Below are 16,867 nucleotides of genomic sequence, written 5' to 3'. Positions count from 1 at the left end.
CACCCCAGGGTCTTTATTTACAGTGGTTGTGCAGTTCCCAGATTCCCCAACAGTTAGTGCCCCATAGACCCTCCCCAAGGTCTCCTGGCCCTTGAGGCTTCCTTGTTAGCAAGGAGACAGAGATGCTGCCCTCCTGTCTCCTCCCAGGCAAGCCCCCTCACTGAGGTTTGCCCAGGACTTTTATAACCCTCTCCTGCTCCAGCCCAGCTGTCACTACTTAGCTCAGTATGTTCCTCTGAGCCAGCCTTCCTTAGGGCTTGCAGCTGGGCTCCCTGCTGAATACCTGCATCTCTACACCTGGCCTTCTGGCCAGAGAGCAGGCTGCAGTCAGCATTTTGGCAGGGCTTTAAAGGGGGTTTTACCCCTACCCTGCCACAGGTCTCATAACATGATAGGGAGAAAAGAGACTTATTAGGAACAACATTGGGAGGTTCCAGCCTTGGCATGTCCACATGGAATTCTGCAGATATTGAAAATCTTAACTTAAAAATAAACACTTTGGTGAGTGGAATAGACAAAGCAGTGAAGACAGGGGGAGATATTTATTAGCAATCTATTACTAGACCAGCATGCAATCACTATTGATAATATGCATTTGATTGCTCAAGGATTTAGCCACTTGAATTCTACCATTCTCTCTCTTATTAACAGCATACAAAATAATGATGTTTCATTGGCAGTTGCTTGTATGGCTTATGGCAGTAGAATAACTGAAATAGTACAACAAAGTTTGTTGCAATTACAGTTTCAGAATTGGCCACGGATATTAGACCATACGGCCATCTTAAACCAAATACAGCAAGAAGGCATTAAATCATATCGAATCAATATTTTTACAATTTTCTAAATTTGCTAGAGTTCCACAATGGGACCAAGAAGACAGCAAAAGCGTGTACCTCATGATGGCAGTCCCTCGATGGCTGCAAGAGCCAGTTAAGGTATAGTACACAAATAGTGTGGGAACATTGGTAAATCAGCATTATCCTTCTGTGCGCTTAGTCACTGAAACTGTCTCAGAAATTAATCAAGCCTGTTGCACTAAACACAATGGATGGTGGCTGTGTGAGTGCTATGCCACAACTGACATTAATTGTACAGGGAAAGGTTGGGATCGGTTAGTACAAAAAGAACTGGTTAAGGAGGTGATACGCATCCAGGACTTGGCCTGTGCTATAGGCTATCATAACTTTTCTATTAATGGAAACGTCTGCCCTACAAGTGATGCTGGGTTCTGTGTGCCTGTCACCAATACTATCCAAATAGGAACCCATGCCTTCTGGCCAACAATCAGAGGTAATACTGTCACAGAAACAATCACTCCACATGAACACTTACAAGATTTATTGATTAACTTATCCCCCCCAGTGAAACTCTTGAAGTTGGATATCCATGAATTGGTAGCAAGAACTAAAGAATCATTGATACCAATAACTCAGCTGATCTAGCAGCAATTGACTGAAATAGAAAATGTAGAAAAAGAGGTGGAAACAAAATGGTGGTCGATTCCAGAGGATGTGACCTTACATCCAGTGGTCCAAATCCTTAGCACAATTGTGATGGGAATCCAGGCACTAATAGTTGTTGCCCTCATGGGAATGTGCTATTACATGGTACATCAAACTAAGAAAGCGAAGCTACAGCGTCGAATGAAGAAAGGGATGGAAATGCCAATTAATACTGCTGTGGTACGACCAAATAATTATTTTAAGGAGTAAGGCGTTATGGTAGTATGCTATATAACACACAACATATCTATTCATGAATAATGATAGCAGTTATCTACATATATATCCATGTACTCATATACTCATCCAGTATTAACCTTCATATATTCTCATTTACCAACGAACATATATACTGATATATAGCCATACAATCATATCCATAGACTTAGATATCTGTATGCTTTGGAAATTTATCCTATCCTCACAAAGCCCTCAGGTGACCAACAGGCCATGGCATGTCTTTTAATAATGCTGACACATACACAAACCCTGAACATCTATATCAGGTCCTGGGCCTAATGTTCCTAGGCCCACGATAAGGGACTAAAATTAATTGGATAATAAAATCTGTCTTATCAGTCGTACGAGGGAATATGCAGACTGAATGGCGGATGGGGCATGAGTGTATGGATGGTAAAATGGGATAGCCACATGACCGTGTTTAGCCCACTAGGTTGTCCTTAGTCCATACATTATGCTTTTCCGGGACGATGGGTAAACATCCTCCCCTTAAAAAGACAAAAAGTGGGGGAATGTAGTAAGATGAGGCCCTGAAACATAAGCTCTTGTATCAAAGGCCCAGTCTGAGGCCTGAAGCCTGAACCAAAGTACTCCCAGGTACTGCTAAGGAAAAGCTGGACTGTGAGCCAGAGGCAGGTCCCACTCACAGAAGTAGGCAAAAAGAGGGCTGCTAGACGCAGGTGCATCCACGCGTAAGTGCTCAAAAAAGGAACTTGTGCCAAGATGGTATCCAAACACTTCACAGAGATAATGAGGAACAGGAAGGTGCATCTTAAAGACAGGGTCTAAAGGACAGCATGATGGCTAGATCTGTTTGTTTGAAATAACATGATCAAAGTGGGAGACAGCACCCTAATGAGTCAAGGGGCTGTACCTCAATACATCAGTAGGGATGAGTAATCTGTCCTGTAACTGTATAAAAATAGGTCCTGGAGTGCACATCTTTGTCTGGCTTAGGGGGCAGTGGAAAGTCCCATCACTGACTGAGTTGGTCCATTGCTGGGGCACAAATTCATAGTATGTCTTGTAGAGTCTATGGGAAACTCTTACCATGCTTCATTTGACAATAAACCTGGCTCGGGTTCGTACCTTACTAGAATCGGTGGTCTTTGGTGGTTCTCTCGGGGTTTGCTGTGTCAGTTCTCTGCACAGAACTGGGGCAGCACACAGAGGGAATACGCACGCAGCCGACTGTTATCATCATCAAACAAGAGCAGAGCACCACACTAGTAGCTACTGACAACACCGCCAACAGTCTGTTTCTTTGTCAACTAAAAAAGCAAACTTATCCCAACTCTCTGGGGATCTGTTATAAGTTATATCCTGTAACTGGCGTTCTCAGAAGGCACTTTGTTAATTTCAAAAGAAATGGATTATAAAAGATCCCCACTCCTACAGAATTAAAAAAAACAGTGATATCTATAAAAAGCTCAACTACACAAGACGCAATAAGGTATTACAAAAGACAACATTCAACATAAATGTTTCAAAAGGGATGAAAAAATGCCACTGCAGCCACAACAGCAATAAACGGTTATAGTTCATTCTGAACAGATAAATATACTATATATGAAAAAATCCAAAAAGAGAAACCAACCTCTAGAGACATTCTGAAGAAAACATTCATGATATCTAGGAGGACAGGAGAGCTGAGGTATTCTCAACCTTAAATTCTTCAACTTAAAGGGATTCAAACCTAAATTTGTGCCAGGAAGCTGAATCCAAGCAAGAATGCTCTATAGACCTGCAGAGAAAGCAGCATGTGGCATTCCAGCAAATCTTAGGAAGAGATCAGAAATTCACTATGGATGGCAACATACCGCTAACCAAGTGCACCTTAATATGAACTCAAAATCGCAGGACTTGCAAGGAACAGTAACTATGGTCAGACAATCACATAAAAAATAGCTAAGAGTCTGTCACAAGTGCGGATTAAATTATTTTAAAATGCCAATTTTGTTTTTCTGCATGTCAGTTAATATTTCTATATCACAGTAGCCATATTTTAAATGTTTGCATGCCTTCCTATTGTACTTTTCCACCTGTCTTCTGATTTAAGAGGCGTTAATCTCAGTACACAGCAACTGTAAGAAAATTATTCTGGAAGGGCTTTCCAGTTTGCAAGCTGCTATCAAAACAATGCATTTCGGTGTTTTCGCTGCAAGTCGGCCACCTGACTTTAGTAAAAAAGAGTCTGTGTATGAACCTCAGCTGCTAGAAACTCAAAAATTATAGGAGATTTTCTCATGCAGAGATATGTCATGAGTACCAGGAACATTTATGGACACCCAGCCCAACATCTCCAACATATTACTAGCTCAGATCTGCTAGCTCTGCCAAATCAGTCTTGGACTCTTACAGGGCAGAGAGACACACTGACACACAACTTAGAGGCTCTAGAGTCACTAAAAATCTTAGGTTGTGACACAGACATGTGGTTTGATTCCTTCGGAAGTGCTGCATTTGAGTAGCTTGTTATCCAGATAACAGGATGCACGTTTTTCCCATCCTGTGCAGCTACACTGTTGAAACAACTAGCCATTTCACAAAAACTGTACTGTGCACATATGAATCCAAATTGCAGATCTAAGAGTCCAGGGGCCCGCTTGTAACTCTCTGGAGCACAGGACTGAGTAACAAGGCAGTCTGGAGCGTGAATGCTGAACTAGACTCTGAAAGTTGAACAGGACACTACAAATCCAGCCACTTGATAGTTAATGACAAAATAGGTTTTTGAGATGGCTGAGCTCCACCGACTTCCAGAACATTCAGGGGCGCAACTCAGCACAGAATTCCATTACATATGCCCTGCTTTTTGCTATCTGCTTTTAAAAGTCAGGCAAACATCTATTCACATATCACAGACAAAAAAAATTACCTTTTCATCGTCCAAATGAATACCACTGATTTCGAAATCGAACATAAAAAGTTCTGCCACTTGCCTAAAAATACAGTAAAACTCCATTAAGACTCTTATTTCACAGCAGTCAGATTTTAGTGTGCTATATTTTACCAACTATATTTTGATTTAAGATAGAAAATAATTACTTATTATATAATCTTTTATAACTATTTTGTTCTTTGCACTTTCAGAGGTTTATTCCTTTGTTTATTCAGTGAAACTAGATGTTTTTCCTTGTAGACATTTTGGTGATTTGCACTGAACAATGTCTTTTAACAAGCTTATTACATTAATTTGTGTAAACTATAAAACATCAATTTAATTTAACTTATTTCATTTATTTTGACTGATGAGGAAAAAAACCCTTAAGCCTAGAACATTTGATTGTTTGAGGGGAAAAAATAGGATAGTTATCCTTACTGTGTGAGAGAGAGAATAATATGTCAGGCAGAAATGAATATGCAGCAGTAAAAATGGTGCTTTATAACAACAATAAAGTGAATGTAAAAAATGATGACGTTAATTTGACCCTATAGACTGAAAGCATGATACCATGCACAACTGTCATTAATAAAAATGCTTGATTGTATTTGAAACCCCAATAATAAGAAAATAAACAGTAAGCTAACCAACATAGGCATATTTTCCAGGGTGCTCCAGATACAATTTACATATTAAAAAAAAAATAATGTCAGAGACTTCTAGATGAATGGATATGCACTTATTTTAATTTGTACGACTCTAAATACATTCCACTCCCTATTTTCCTTCTTAAATTTATACCTTATTACTGTTTACATTGTTAGATGTATATCATAGCAGAATAATACAATTTGGTTGAGTTGATTTTGTTACGGGAAACTTAACTTTTGCATTTCCTCATTTTCTAAAGATTTAAACTGGGCAACCTTAACATAGCTTTTAGCTACACATACACACACACATTATGTGTACTCCAACATAGCCTATTCATAATAACTGAACTTCCTGACTACTGTACAGTTAAATCCTCAGTGGTTAATAAAAGTTGCATAAAAATGTAGTCTCAGACTTTCTGGCTCACTGTGTTTTGCACTTCTTTTACAAAAAGGTGCTGAACTGTCCATCAATTTAACAATACAGAAATATTTCCAAGCATTTTGGAGAATAATTTATAGCGTATTAACTTCTAAAATGTTAAACATTAACAAGTACCTGGTTTCTGGATCTAGGGAATCCATAACCTCTTTATTAGCCAGCAACTGTTTCAAACTTTGGCACAGCTCGATATTTGTATTTAACCTAAAGAGATAAAGATAAAAGCAACCATGTATCAGAAATAGTTACTGGCATTACTAGTTCAAAGGCAGAGTTTAATCTTTTCTGACATACACTATTAGAAATCAAAGGCGAAGTTTTCAAAATGTTTTTTCAAGTTGTAACTGTGCTCAGAAACTACTGTACAATAAAAAGATACATGTTATACATTCTAGCATTTATGACTATGCAGGTGGGTACTTATTTTCAACAGGCAAATATTTTTGCATGACATATTGAGGTAAGGAGGACAAAGTCTAAGGATAGTGGCTTATTTTAAGCATTCAATAGAAAAATGTTGTTTCTGACAGAGGGCATAATCTATGCAGCGGTTCTCAAACTGTGGATCAGGACCCCAAAGTGGGTTGCAACCTCATTTTAATGGGATCGCCAGGGCTGGCTTAGACTTGCTGGGGTCCAGGGCCAAAGCCCAACCCCCACCACCCAGGGCCGAAGCCCAGGCCTCAGGGCTTTAGCCCTGGGCAGCGGGACTCAGGTTATAGGCCTCCTGTCTGGGGCTGAAGCCTTTGGTCTTTGGCTTTGGCACTCCCAGGGCACCAAAACTCGAGTGGGCTCGGGCTTCACTCCCACATCCTGCGGTCGTGTAGTAATTTTTGTTGTCAGAAGGGGGTCACGATGCAATGAAGTTTGAGAACCCCTGATCTAAAGTTTAGAATGTGTTAATTTGTGCCTTCCTCTTCTCTAAAAGTTTGCTTCAATCCAAACTGACATTTAAAAACAGACAATCCGCAGCAAGGTACGCCTTACTGAGTAACCCCCCTCTTTAGGTTTTGAAAAATCCACCTGCAGGTGGGAAGATTTCCCAAACAAGTGCACAGGCTCAAGCCATCAGTTTCTATTGAATTTAATCTTACAAATATTCTTTTTCTAGCCTTGATGGTGTGAAGCTTATCAAGTATACACACTGATGCAGTGGTATCCTCCTTAGACTGCAGAAAGCTCCACTGCCTCTGCTGGCCATAGCTTTGTTAGACACTGGCAGAGAAAACTTATGACGACTCTGGTCAGTTTTTCTACTGCTATTTGGAACCCTGTAAGCAGCAGTGGAGCTCTTAAGAATCATGTAAAGTTCATACTGCTACTTGGTAAAGCATTCACATAGGAGGACTACCCAAAAAAATGGAAGCTAGGCTTGAAACAGGGAGCTCCCAAACAGGAACACATCCCACAGATACCATTCCTGCAGAAATCTCAACACCCGCCCCTTTCCTAGCATCCAGGAACAGGAGCAGGGGACTGGACTTAATTCACCCAAAAACCCCACCCAGAGCTAGTTTATTCACTGAAAAATGCAATCTGGGGTCAACCAAAACTATTCACAAATTTGTGGTGAGTTTGCCAAATGGTTTTAAGCTAACAAAATAATCTAAATGTTTTAGTAATGTCAAAATAAAAAACTTTTCACTTCAACCTCAAAGTGTTTGTTTCAATTTTCAGGCAGGCATTTTTGACAAAAGAAAAGGAAAGGAGGGAAAATGGCTTTAGGAGGTGGTGGAGCTGGTACCTGCCAGATAAGCTTTAGCCTAGTGGTTAGGACACTCACCTGGAATGTGGGAGGCCCAAATACAACATCTGCTTTGATGACTATTTATGAAAAGTGGAACAGCTTTGACAGCTCATAGTGATATGGCATACTGCTGCAATGGGGGAAACCTAAGTTCAAAGCCCTCTCCACATCATGCAGAGGGAAGAACTGAACCTGGGTCTCCCATGAGGCTAGAGTTCATGAGAGAGGGGTATCACCATCATAGAATCAGACTATCAGGGTTGGAAGGGACCTCAGGAGGTCATCTACTCCAACCCCCTACTCAAAGCAGGACCAATCCCCAGGCAGATTTTTACCCCAGATCCCTAAATGATCCCCTCAAGGACTGAACTCACAAGTCTGGGTTTAGCAGGCCAATGCTCAAACCACTAAGCTATCCCTCCCCCTCTTCTTCCCCTCACTGCTGTTTTGTGAATCTAGTCCTCCTTTCCTTTGCTTTAGTCAAAATGCCTGAAGACCTAAACTAATTTTTTCAGGCCAAACTGAAATGTTTCATTTTGACTTTAAATTTTCTCAACTTTTTCATTCACCAGAAATTTTCAAAAAATGCTTTCTGTTCAACTTGAAACAAAATTATTTTCCTTAACTGCCAGTGATCTGAAACATCCATTATTCACTCAGCTTGACCGGACTTCTTACCAAGATATTGCCTGTACAAGTGGCTGGTGGAAATGACTCTCCATCTTTTGTAACTACCTCTGGCAAGTAGGGAGTAATATGGCTAGTTTGGAAGGCCTCTGGTAAAAAATTTTAAGCCCAGACAACCTTGTTTACATTTTACACTCTGATATCAAAATTATAACCCACCTGCCTTCATTATAACACAAGTAACTCCTTAAACTGATTGCCACTATACTCAAAATCTGATTCAAATACAAATCTAAGAATATATATTTTATCAAATGAGATTTTTTTTTGTGATGTTTCAGCCAGAATACACTTTCTCAAGGTTAGTAAAATAGAAGTACAGCACTTCAATGTTGATATCTGACTGGATACAGCTTCAAATTGTAAGTCTATATTCTGAACCTCAATGGAAGATTTTCCTCCCTTTTTTCACATTCCCTCTTACACAGTCAGAATCCATGTGGTCAGTATGACAGACAAAGAGGTGTTGTGTGCCTTTAGATTTGCCATCCCTAAATTATACAGACTTCAGAGTTAAAAAATTAACTGCCAGAAACTTCAGAAAATTTAGTTCCAAGGCTTTCATGAGTTCCAGTGGCACAGACCTTCACAGTGAATTACACAATGAAATAGCGTTCCAGATGCAACTTGAAACTAAAACAGAATGACCTTACACTAGACACTGTAAGGATGAATCTTTCAATAACAACATTTTAAAAGAAGTTGCTCTCTGTTCCACATATAAAAATTCCAGATACAAGATAACTTTTTTGCTTATTGTTATGTGTTGGATAAAACAGAATCTTTCAGATATGAAAGCCAATATTACAGCAACATAATGAACAAAACATACTTTTCTACCATGGTACCAATGTTTCTGCAGGCTTCTTCAGCAGCCTCTCTGAATGCAAAGTCAGGATGGGCAATTTTCACAAAGTCAGCCTGACATAGTAGAAAAAGAAGAGAAGGGGTGGTGATGGGAAAAGATTGTCCATAATTTCAAACCTTCCTTGCAAGTTAGTTTTTAGAGAAGAGTTGGAATTTACATGGCACAGATTTGTAAACATGTTTAAACTTCCTAAATAAATAGTTTTAAAAAAAAAGTTGGCAATTCCACTCAGTTTAACACACATGTATTTCCACGCACGTATTTCCATGCAATCTCTTTTTACTGAGCACTTCCACATACATTTGTCTTCTCAGAACCAGTATCTGTTAAGAATGTGTCAACAGTTATTAATTGTTATAGCATAAATTCCACTCCAAAGAAAATATTTTCACTTACTTTTTTTAATTATTATTTTCAGTTAGGTATGTACCTTAGAAAAAGGTTCTTTCCCTTGCAGGACACACTCATTAAAAAAAAACCAAAAAAAAAAACCAGTGCCTTCGAATCTTACTGCTTAGAAAACTTTCTATTTCTTACTAAACTCAATTCCAGAAAAATAAACATGCTTTTTTGTATTGTTTTTCAAAATTTAGTATAGACCGTCTACTCCTAAGAAACACGTTTTAAGAAATATCTTAAATATTACTGCTATAAATATTACACACTTGCTTAAAAAAAAGTTTTCTGTACTTAGTTTATAACTTTACTCTAAAGTTTTAATCTTTCATCAAAATGTGATGAAAACCCATGAGAAACTACATCTTTCAAAAAGGTCTCTCCACCATTGGTACAGAAACAGACAAATGCCAGCATACTACTGGAAAAAGTGTCATATAAGATTAAAGGATCAACAGAAACTTTCAGTAAAATAGGGAATCCTGCCTTGAGCAATGTGATAGATTTCCTCCACGCTCACTAAAGCCTCAATCCTGCAAACACCCGAATGTTTAACTTTACTCACATGAAAAGTCTCACCGAAATCAATGGCTTAGCTCATATAAGTACATTTAAGCACGTGTCTTGTAGGACCAGGGCTCAAAGGCCCAGTGTTGCAAATTGTTATCCACACAAATAGTAATTTTACAGCCAACAGGACTACCACACAAATTAGGACAGGGTCAACAGCCTCTGCTATGCGACTCACCAGGGTAAGCACTCTGGCGGACCAGGCCAGTTTGTTTACCTGCCACGTCAGCAGGTTTGGGCGACCGCGGCTCCCACTGGCCGCAGTTCGCCGACCCAGGCCAATAGGAGCTGCGGGAAACGGTGCAGGCCGAGAGATGTGTTGGTCGCGGCTTCCCACCACCCGCCAGGTGCTTACCCTGGCGAGCCGCGTGCCAGAGGTTGCTGACCCCTGCACTAGGAGTTTACAGGATTTGGCTTACACTTGTGAATTCCCTGCTGGCCCATACCCAGCTCAATGGTGACGTGAGGACACCAACCTAACAGTGCCAGCAATGATACATGTTTTACTTCTCTTACCATGTATGACCTTGTGGACTGCTTTTTGTTCCAATTATTTTTAAAATGGAAAAAATAAGCCTAAGAAGTTTCAATCTTTCAAATGTACTAACATTATTCAGATACTGCAAGAGACATTTATCTTGGTCTTAGGCTAAGCTGTTTTCATATGATTATGCTAAATATTTACCACATTGCACTGCTTTTCATGGTAAATGTCATCACAGTCAGGTTTTTAAATATTTTTATATACACAAGAATAGACTGCAGACTGCTGTACTCACAACTTTTGAAAAATTTATTTTATTCTGTTAAAGGTTATATTTGGATTTATTTAAAATATATGAAACGCCTTTCAAACGAAAAACTGAAATTGAATGTAGTTTACTGTGTAATACAGCATACATTTATAATCATTCTGAAAACATATAATTTTTAGTTTAAGTGTTTCGAGTCCTGTTATGGGTCGAATTTTCCAAAGGCACTCCAACTTCATCTCCTAATTTGCTTACCTAAAATATGCATCAATATTTTGTACACTTTTTTCTAGGGCTGTCAAGCAATTAAAAAAATTATTTGTGATTAATCGTGCTCTTAAACATTTGTATAAATATTTTGGATATTTTTCACATTTTCAAATATATTGATTTCAATTACAACACACAATACAAAGTGTACAGTGCTCACTTTATTATAAATACTTGCACTGTAAAAATAAAACAGTATTTTTCAATTCACTTAATACAAATACTGTAGGGCAATCTCTTTATCATGAAAGTTGAACCTACAAATGTAGAATTATGTACAAAAATAACTGCATTCAAAAATAAAACATTGTAAAACTTTAGAGAGTGCAAGTCCACTCAGTCCTACTTCTTGTTCAGCCAACTGCTCAGACAAACACGTTTGCTTACAGTTGCAGGAGAAAATGCTGGCTGATTCTTGTTTACAGTGTCACCTAAAACTGAGAACAGCCATTTACATGCCACTTTGCAGCCAGTGTTTCAAGGTATTTACGTGCCAGATATGTTCAAAAGAGAACTAGATAAATTCATGGAAGATAGGTCCACCAATGGCTATTGGCCAGGCTGGGCAGAGACGGTGTCCCCAGTTTCTTTTTGCCAGAAGTTGGGAATAGGCAACAGGGGATGGATCACCTGATGATTACCTGTCCTGTTCATTCCCTCTGGGGCACCTGGGATTGGCCACTGTTGAAAGACAGGATACCGGGCTAGATGGACCTTTGGTCTGACCCAGTACGGACATTCTTATGTTAAAGAGTCATATGTTCCTTCATGCTTCAACTGCCATTCCAGAGGACATGCATCCATGCTGATGACGAGTTCTGCTTAATTATGATCCAAAGCAGTGCAGACCAATGCATGTTCATTTTCACCATCTGAGTCAGATGCCATCAGCAGAAAGCTGATTTTCTTTTTTGGTGGTTTGGGTTCTACAGTTTCCGCATCAGAGTGTTGCTCTTTTAAGACTTCTACAAGCCTGCTCCACATCCCATCCCCCTCAGATTTTGGATGACACTTCAGATTCTTAAATCTTAGGTCAAGCGCTGTAGCTATCTTTGGAAATCTTACATTGGTAGCTTCTTTGCGTTTTGTCAAATCTGCAGTTAAAATGTTCTTAAAATGAACATGTGCTGGTTCATCATACAAGGCTGCTATAACATGAAATATATGGCAGAATGTGGGTAAAACACAGAGCAGGAGACATACAATTCTCCCTCAAGGTATACAGTCACAAATGTAATTAACACATTTTTAACGAGCATCATCAGCGTGGAAGGATGTCCTCTGGAATGGTGGCCAAAGCATAAAGGGGCATATGAATGTTTAGAATATCTCGCATGTAAATACCTTTCAGTGTCAGCTACAAAAGTGCCATGCCAACAACTGTTCTCACGGTCAGTGACACTGTAAATAAGAAGTGGGCAGCATTATCTCCCGTCAACGTAAACAAACTTGTTTCTCTAAGCGATTGGCTGAACAAGTAGGACTGAGTGGACTTTTAGGCTCTAAAGTCTTACAGTATTTTGTTTTTAAGTGCAGTTATGTAACCAAAACAAAAACAAAAAAACAAAAACCCTACATTTGTAAGTTACACTTTCATGCTAGAGATTGCCCTCCAGTACTTGTATTAGGTGAACAGAAAAAAACTATTTCTTTTATCATTTTTACAGTGCAAATATTTGTAATAAAAATAATATAAAGTGAGCACTGTACATTTTGTATTCTGTGTTGTAATTGAAATCCATATATTTTAAAATGTAGAAAGACATCCAAAATATTTAATAAATTTCAATTGGTATTCTATTGTTTAACTCTGCAATTTAACTGTGATTAATCGCGATTAATTCTGAGTTACTCGCGTGAGTTAACTGTGATTAATTGACAGCCTTACTTTTTTTACTTATGTACAATTTCCTCCATTTTGGTAATAACAGTATTGTGTGCACCAGTCAAGCAGCTAAGCAACTAACTATTCAACTTCCAAATACAGCATAGCTTTGGTGAGCACAAAAGTGTAGGCAGGGTAAAAGCATGCAAAAATTAAGACATCTGCTGATGTACAAGTTTGGAGGCATCTTCTGAATATGTGGATCTACTTCCAGCATGGCTTGGGAAAGTATCAGAAGACAGGTAATTTCATACATGCTCTTTTTATTCAGTATAACTACCTCGTCACTAATATTCATAATCTAGAGATACTACTGAGGCTTCAACCGTGTCTGGATGTACAAATAGCAGCAAAGCCAGGTGTGTTTTTCTCCCCATCTGTCCTTGACAAGAAGTTTCCTCTCCAACTCAGACCTCACCATAATTATCCATGCCTTTTTCACCTCCAGATTGGGTTACTACATTGCACTCTGCTTGGAGCAATACTTCATGCCCACTTGGAAATTTCATGCAGTGCAGAATATAGCTATCTACTTGGTAAGCTGTACATCCCACATACAATGTATTACACTTGTGCACATAGACTGCACTGAGTTCCAGTTTATTTCGAGATGAAATTCAAACTACTGGTTTTGCTAGATCCAGCCCTTTATGGCTTGTATGCCATTTATCCGAGACACCACCTTTCTACTTGTTAACATCTGGGCTAGGATAATATATTCTCTTGTTGAGGGTCCTCAACTCTACAACTATCTTTCCCCTTTCACCTGATAAATGTGTTGACCTTAAGAGCTGTTTGTGTGTTTAAGCAGGCATTTCCTAATGGGGTGGGTGGACTGGAGAGGGCCTTAGACACAGATTCTGCTTCCATGGATGTCATTGTTAAAATACTCCTTGGTTTTAGTGTGAGCAAACATCAGTCCCTAGATTCTGTAGGACCTCAGGAGGGATTGAAGGAGTCTCTTACTGGAATGGCTGATATAAATCAAAATTAACATAATCACTAGGATACAATTTATATTTTTAGATTTTGTTTATGCCCCTAAGATCATACAGTATAACCTGAAAAAATACCACTAATGCAGCAATCAATCATGTGCTACCATAAAAGGCTCAAATAGTAATGAAATAAACATTTATGATATGTATTAATAACATTCCACGAAGTTTCTTTGCAGGAGACTTTACAGTCAGTAAATTCAACTCATAAGGCCACTTTTTAAAAAAAATTACTACCTCATCAAACCAATATATGTTTCAATTACAAGGAATTGTCATGGTCATAACTTCATCATGAACAACCCACTTTGAGAGTATGGTGATTTTTACACATCAGTAAGTTTACGTATTGAAGCACAACATGGTGAATTAAGAAGAGCTTCAGATCCTCAACTCTCCATGTTTTATTGGATTTAAAACAGATCATTAGTATTATTTGAACTGGGATTTTGTGTTAAACAATATATTGCTTGTAGCCATAACAAGCGAGGATGCAGTCTTATAAGATCTCATGACATAAGCAGTGTCAGGCTGAATAAGTAATAGGATGGCAAACCTCTAACAAAACCCCAGGCTGCTATAGGAAGCAGTGTTCATGTTACAATATCTAGCAATCTTCCCTCTAAGCCAGAACTGAAACTTTTTAGCATCATGTTACTAGATAAGTTCATGGAAGATAGATCCATCAATGGCTATTGGCCAAGATGGGCAGGGATGGTGTCCCTAGCCTCTGTTTGTCAGAAGCTGGGAATGGGTGACAGGGGATGGATTACTTGATGATTGCCTGTTCTGTTCATTACCTCTGGGGCACCTGGCATTGGCCATGGTTGGAAAACAGGATACTGGGCTAGATGGACCTTTGGTCTGACCCAATATGGCTCTTCTTATGTTCTTACTGCAGGTGCTGTTCTTTGTATGAAATACAAAACAGAGACTGTTTCCGGAATTAACAATTCCATAAATAAATTTAAATAAATAATAAATTAATGGAGATATCCTATCTCCTAGAACTGGAAGGGACTTTGAAAGGTCATCGAGTCCAGCCCCCTGCCTCCACTAGCAAGACCAAGGACCATGAATCTTTTCACAAGAGTGACAGCTATAATAAATGTGATTACATTATTTTGTTAAGGGGATGACACTATCTAAATTGATTTAGTTGGATAAAGTTAGATCTACACTTCAGAGGGTACATCTACACTACGGGATTATTCCGATTTTACATAAACCGGTTTTGTAAAACAGATTGTATGAAGTCGAGAGCACGCGGCCACATTAAGTACATTAATTTGGTGGTGTGCGTCCATGGTCTGAGGCTAGCGTCGATTTCTGGAGCGTTGCACTGTGGGTAGCTATCCCGTAGCTATCCCATAGTTCCCACAGTCTCCCCTGCCCATTGGAATTCTGGGTTGAGAGCACAATGCATGATGGTGCAAAAATAGTGTCGCAGGTGATTCTGGGTAAATGTCGTCACTCACTCCTTCCTCCGTGAAAGCAACGACAATTATTTTGCGTCCTTTTTTCCTGGATTGCCCTGGTAGACGCCATAGCATGGCAACCATGGAGCCCGTTTTACCTTTTGTCACTGTCACCGTATGTGTACTGGATGCCGCTGACAGAGGCGGTACTGCAGCGCTACATAGCAGCATTCATTTCCCTCTGCAAGATAGCAGAGACAGTTATCAGTCATTCTGTACCGTCTGCCGTGCCACTGTAAATTGGCGATGAGATGTCAGTTATCAGTCGTTCTGTACCGTCTGCTGCTGTCATGGGTGCTCCTGGCTGACCTTCGCTGAGGTCGGCCGGGGGCGCAAAGACAAAAAATTGGGAAATGACCCCTGGGTCCTACCCTCCTTTATGTTGTATCTAAAAACAGAGTGCAGTCCGTGCCTAGAATATGGAGGCAAGTGTGCTAGGGAACAGCTGTATCAGAGAGCACAGCCGCTCCGTGTCAGATCCACAGAAATGATGAGCTGCATGCCATTCTGGGGGGTGCCCCTGCAACAACCCAACCATTGCTTCCCTGCTCCCCAACCCTCCTGCGGCTACCGTTGCAGTGTCCCCCCCATTTGAGTCAGATAAGTAATAAACTCATAGGGTTACTCATAGACTCACAGGTCAGAAGGGACCAACATGATCATCTTAGTCTGGAACCTCCTGCACAAAGCAGGCCACAGAACCCTACCCATCCCATAAAGAATGCAGGAATAAGAAACACTGACTTTTTAGTGAGATAAATGGGAGGAGGCAGCTTCCAGCTGCTTATGATAGTCCAGGCAGGACATTAAACGGTTGTGGGGGAGAGGAGCCCAGCATCCTGCTGCTCTGATAGTCCAGGCAGCTACAGAATCTTTTCTTTAGACATGAAAGGAGGGGGCTGATGGAGCTCAGCCCCAGTTGCTATGATGAAGACGGTTACCAGCCGTTCTGTACCATCTACTGGGAATGACCGGGAGTCATTCCTATTTTTACCCAGGCGCCCCCGGCCGACCTCAAGGTGAGGCCAGCCAGGAGCACTCATGAGATTATGACGACGATGGATAGCGTCATCTTTGTACCGTCTGCCACCAAGCGAGGGTAGGGAGAGGATGCTGCGTGTTCACTGCCGCTGCACCATGTCTACCAGCAGCATGCAGTAGACATAGGGAGGTGACGAAAAAGTCAAGAAACGATTTTTTTTCCTTTTGTTTCACGGGGGAGGGGGAGGGTAAATTGACAAGATATACCCTCGACATGTGTTTGACCCTACAGGCATTGGGAGCTCAGCAAGAATGCAAATGATTTTCGGAAACTGCGGGCTGTGGATAGCTGGAGTCCTCGGTACCCCCTCCCTCCCTCCATGAGCGTCCATTTTATTCTTTGGCTTTCCGTTATGCTTGTCACACAGCACTGTGCTGTGGATTCTGCATCATAGCTTGGAGATTTTTTTCAAATGCTTTGGCATTCTGTCCTTCTGTAACAAAGCGCTGA

At 40.1% G+C, this 16,867-nt stretch overlaps 1 protein-coding gene across 1 annotated transcript in view; it reads right to left on the bottom strand.

Moving 5' to 3' along the window:
* MIPEP (mitochondrial intermediate peptidase) overlaps nt 1–16,867 on the bottom strand; it is a 121,061-nt gene that overhangs the window by 98,764 nt on the left and 5,430 nt on the right. Inside the window, exons 3-5 of the mRNA XM_075066017.1 lie at nt 8,991–9,079; nt 5,842–5,928; nt 4,624–4,687 (exon numbers count right to left, since the gene is read on the bottom strand). Coding sequence (XP_074922118.1) covers nt 4,624–4,687; nt 5,842–5,928; nt 8,991–9,079 — 240 coding nt within the window. The remainder of the gene's footprint in view (nt 1–4,623; nt 4,688–5,841; nt 5,929–8,990; nt 9,080–16,867) is intronic.

Source organism: Chelonoidis abingdonii, chromosome 1, assembly GCF_003597395.2.
Source record: "Chelonoidis abingdonii isolate Lonesome George chromosome 1, CheloAbing_2.0, whole genome shotgun sequence".
Taxonomy (NCBI): domain Eukaryota; kingdom Metazoa; phylum Chordata; order Testudines; family Testudinidae; genus Chelonoidis; species Chelonoidis abingdonii.
This window is presented reverse-complemented; position numbering and strand designations above follow the sequence as displayed.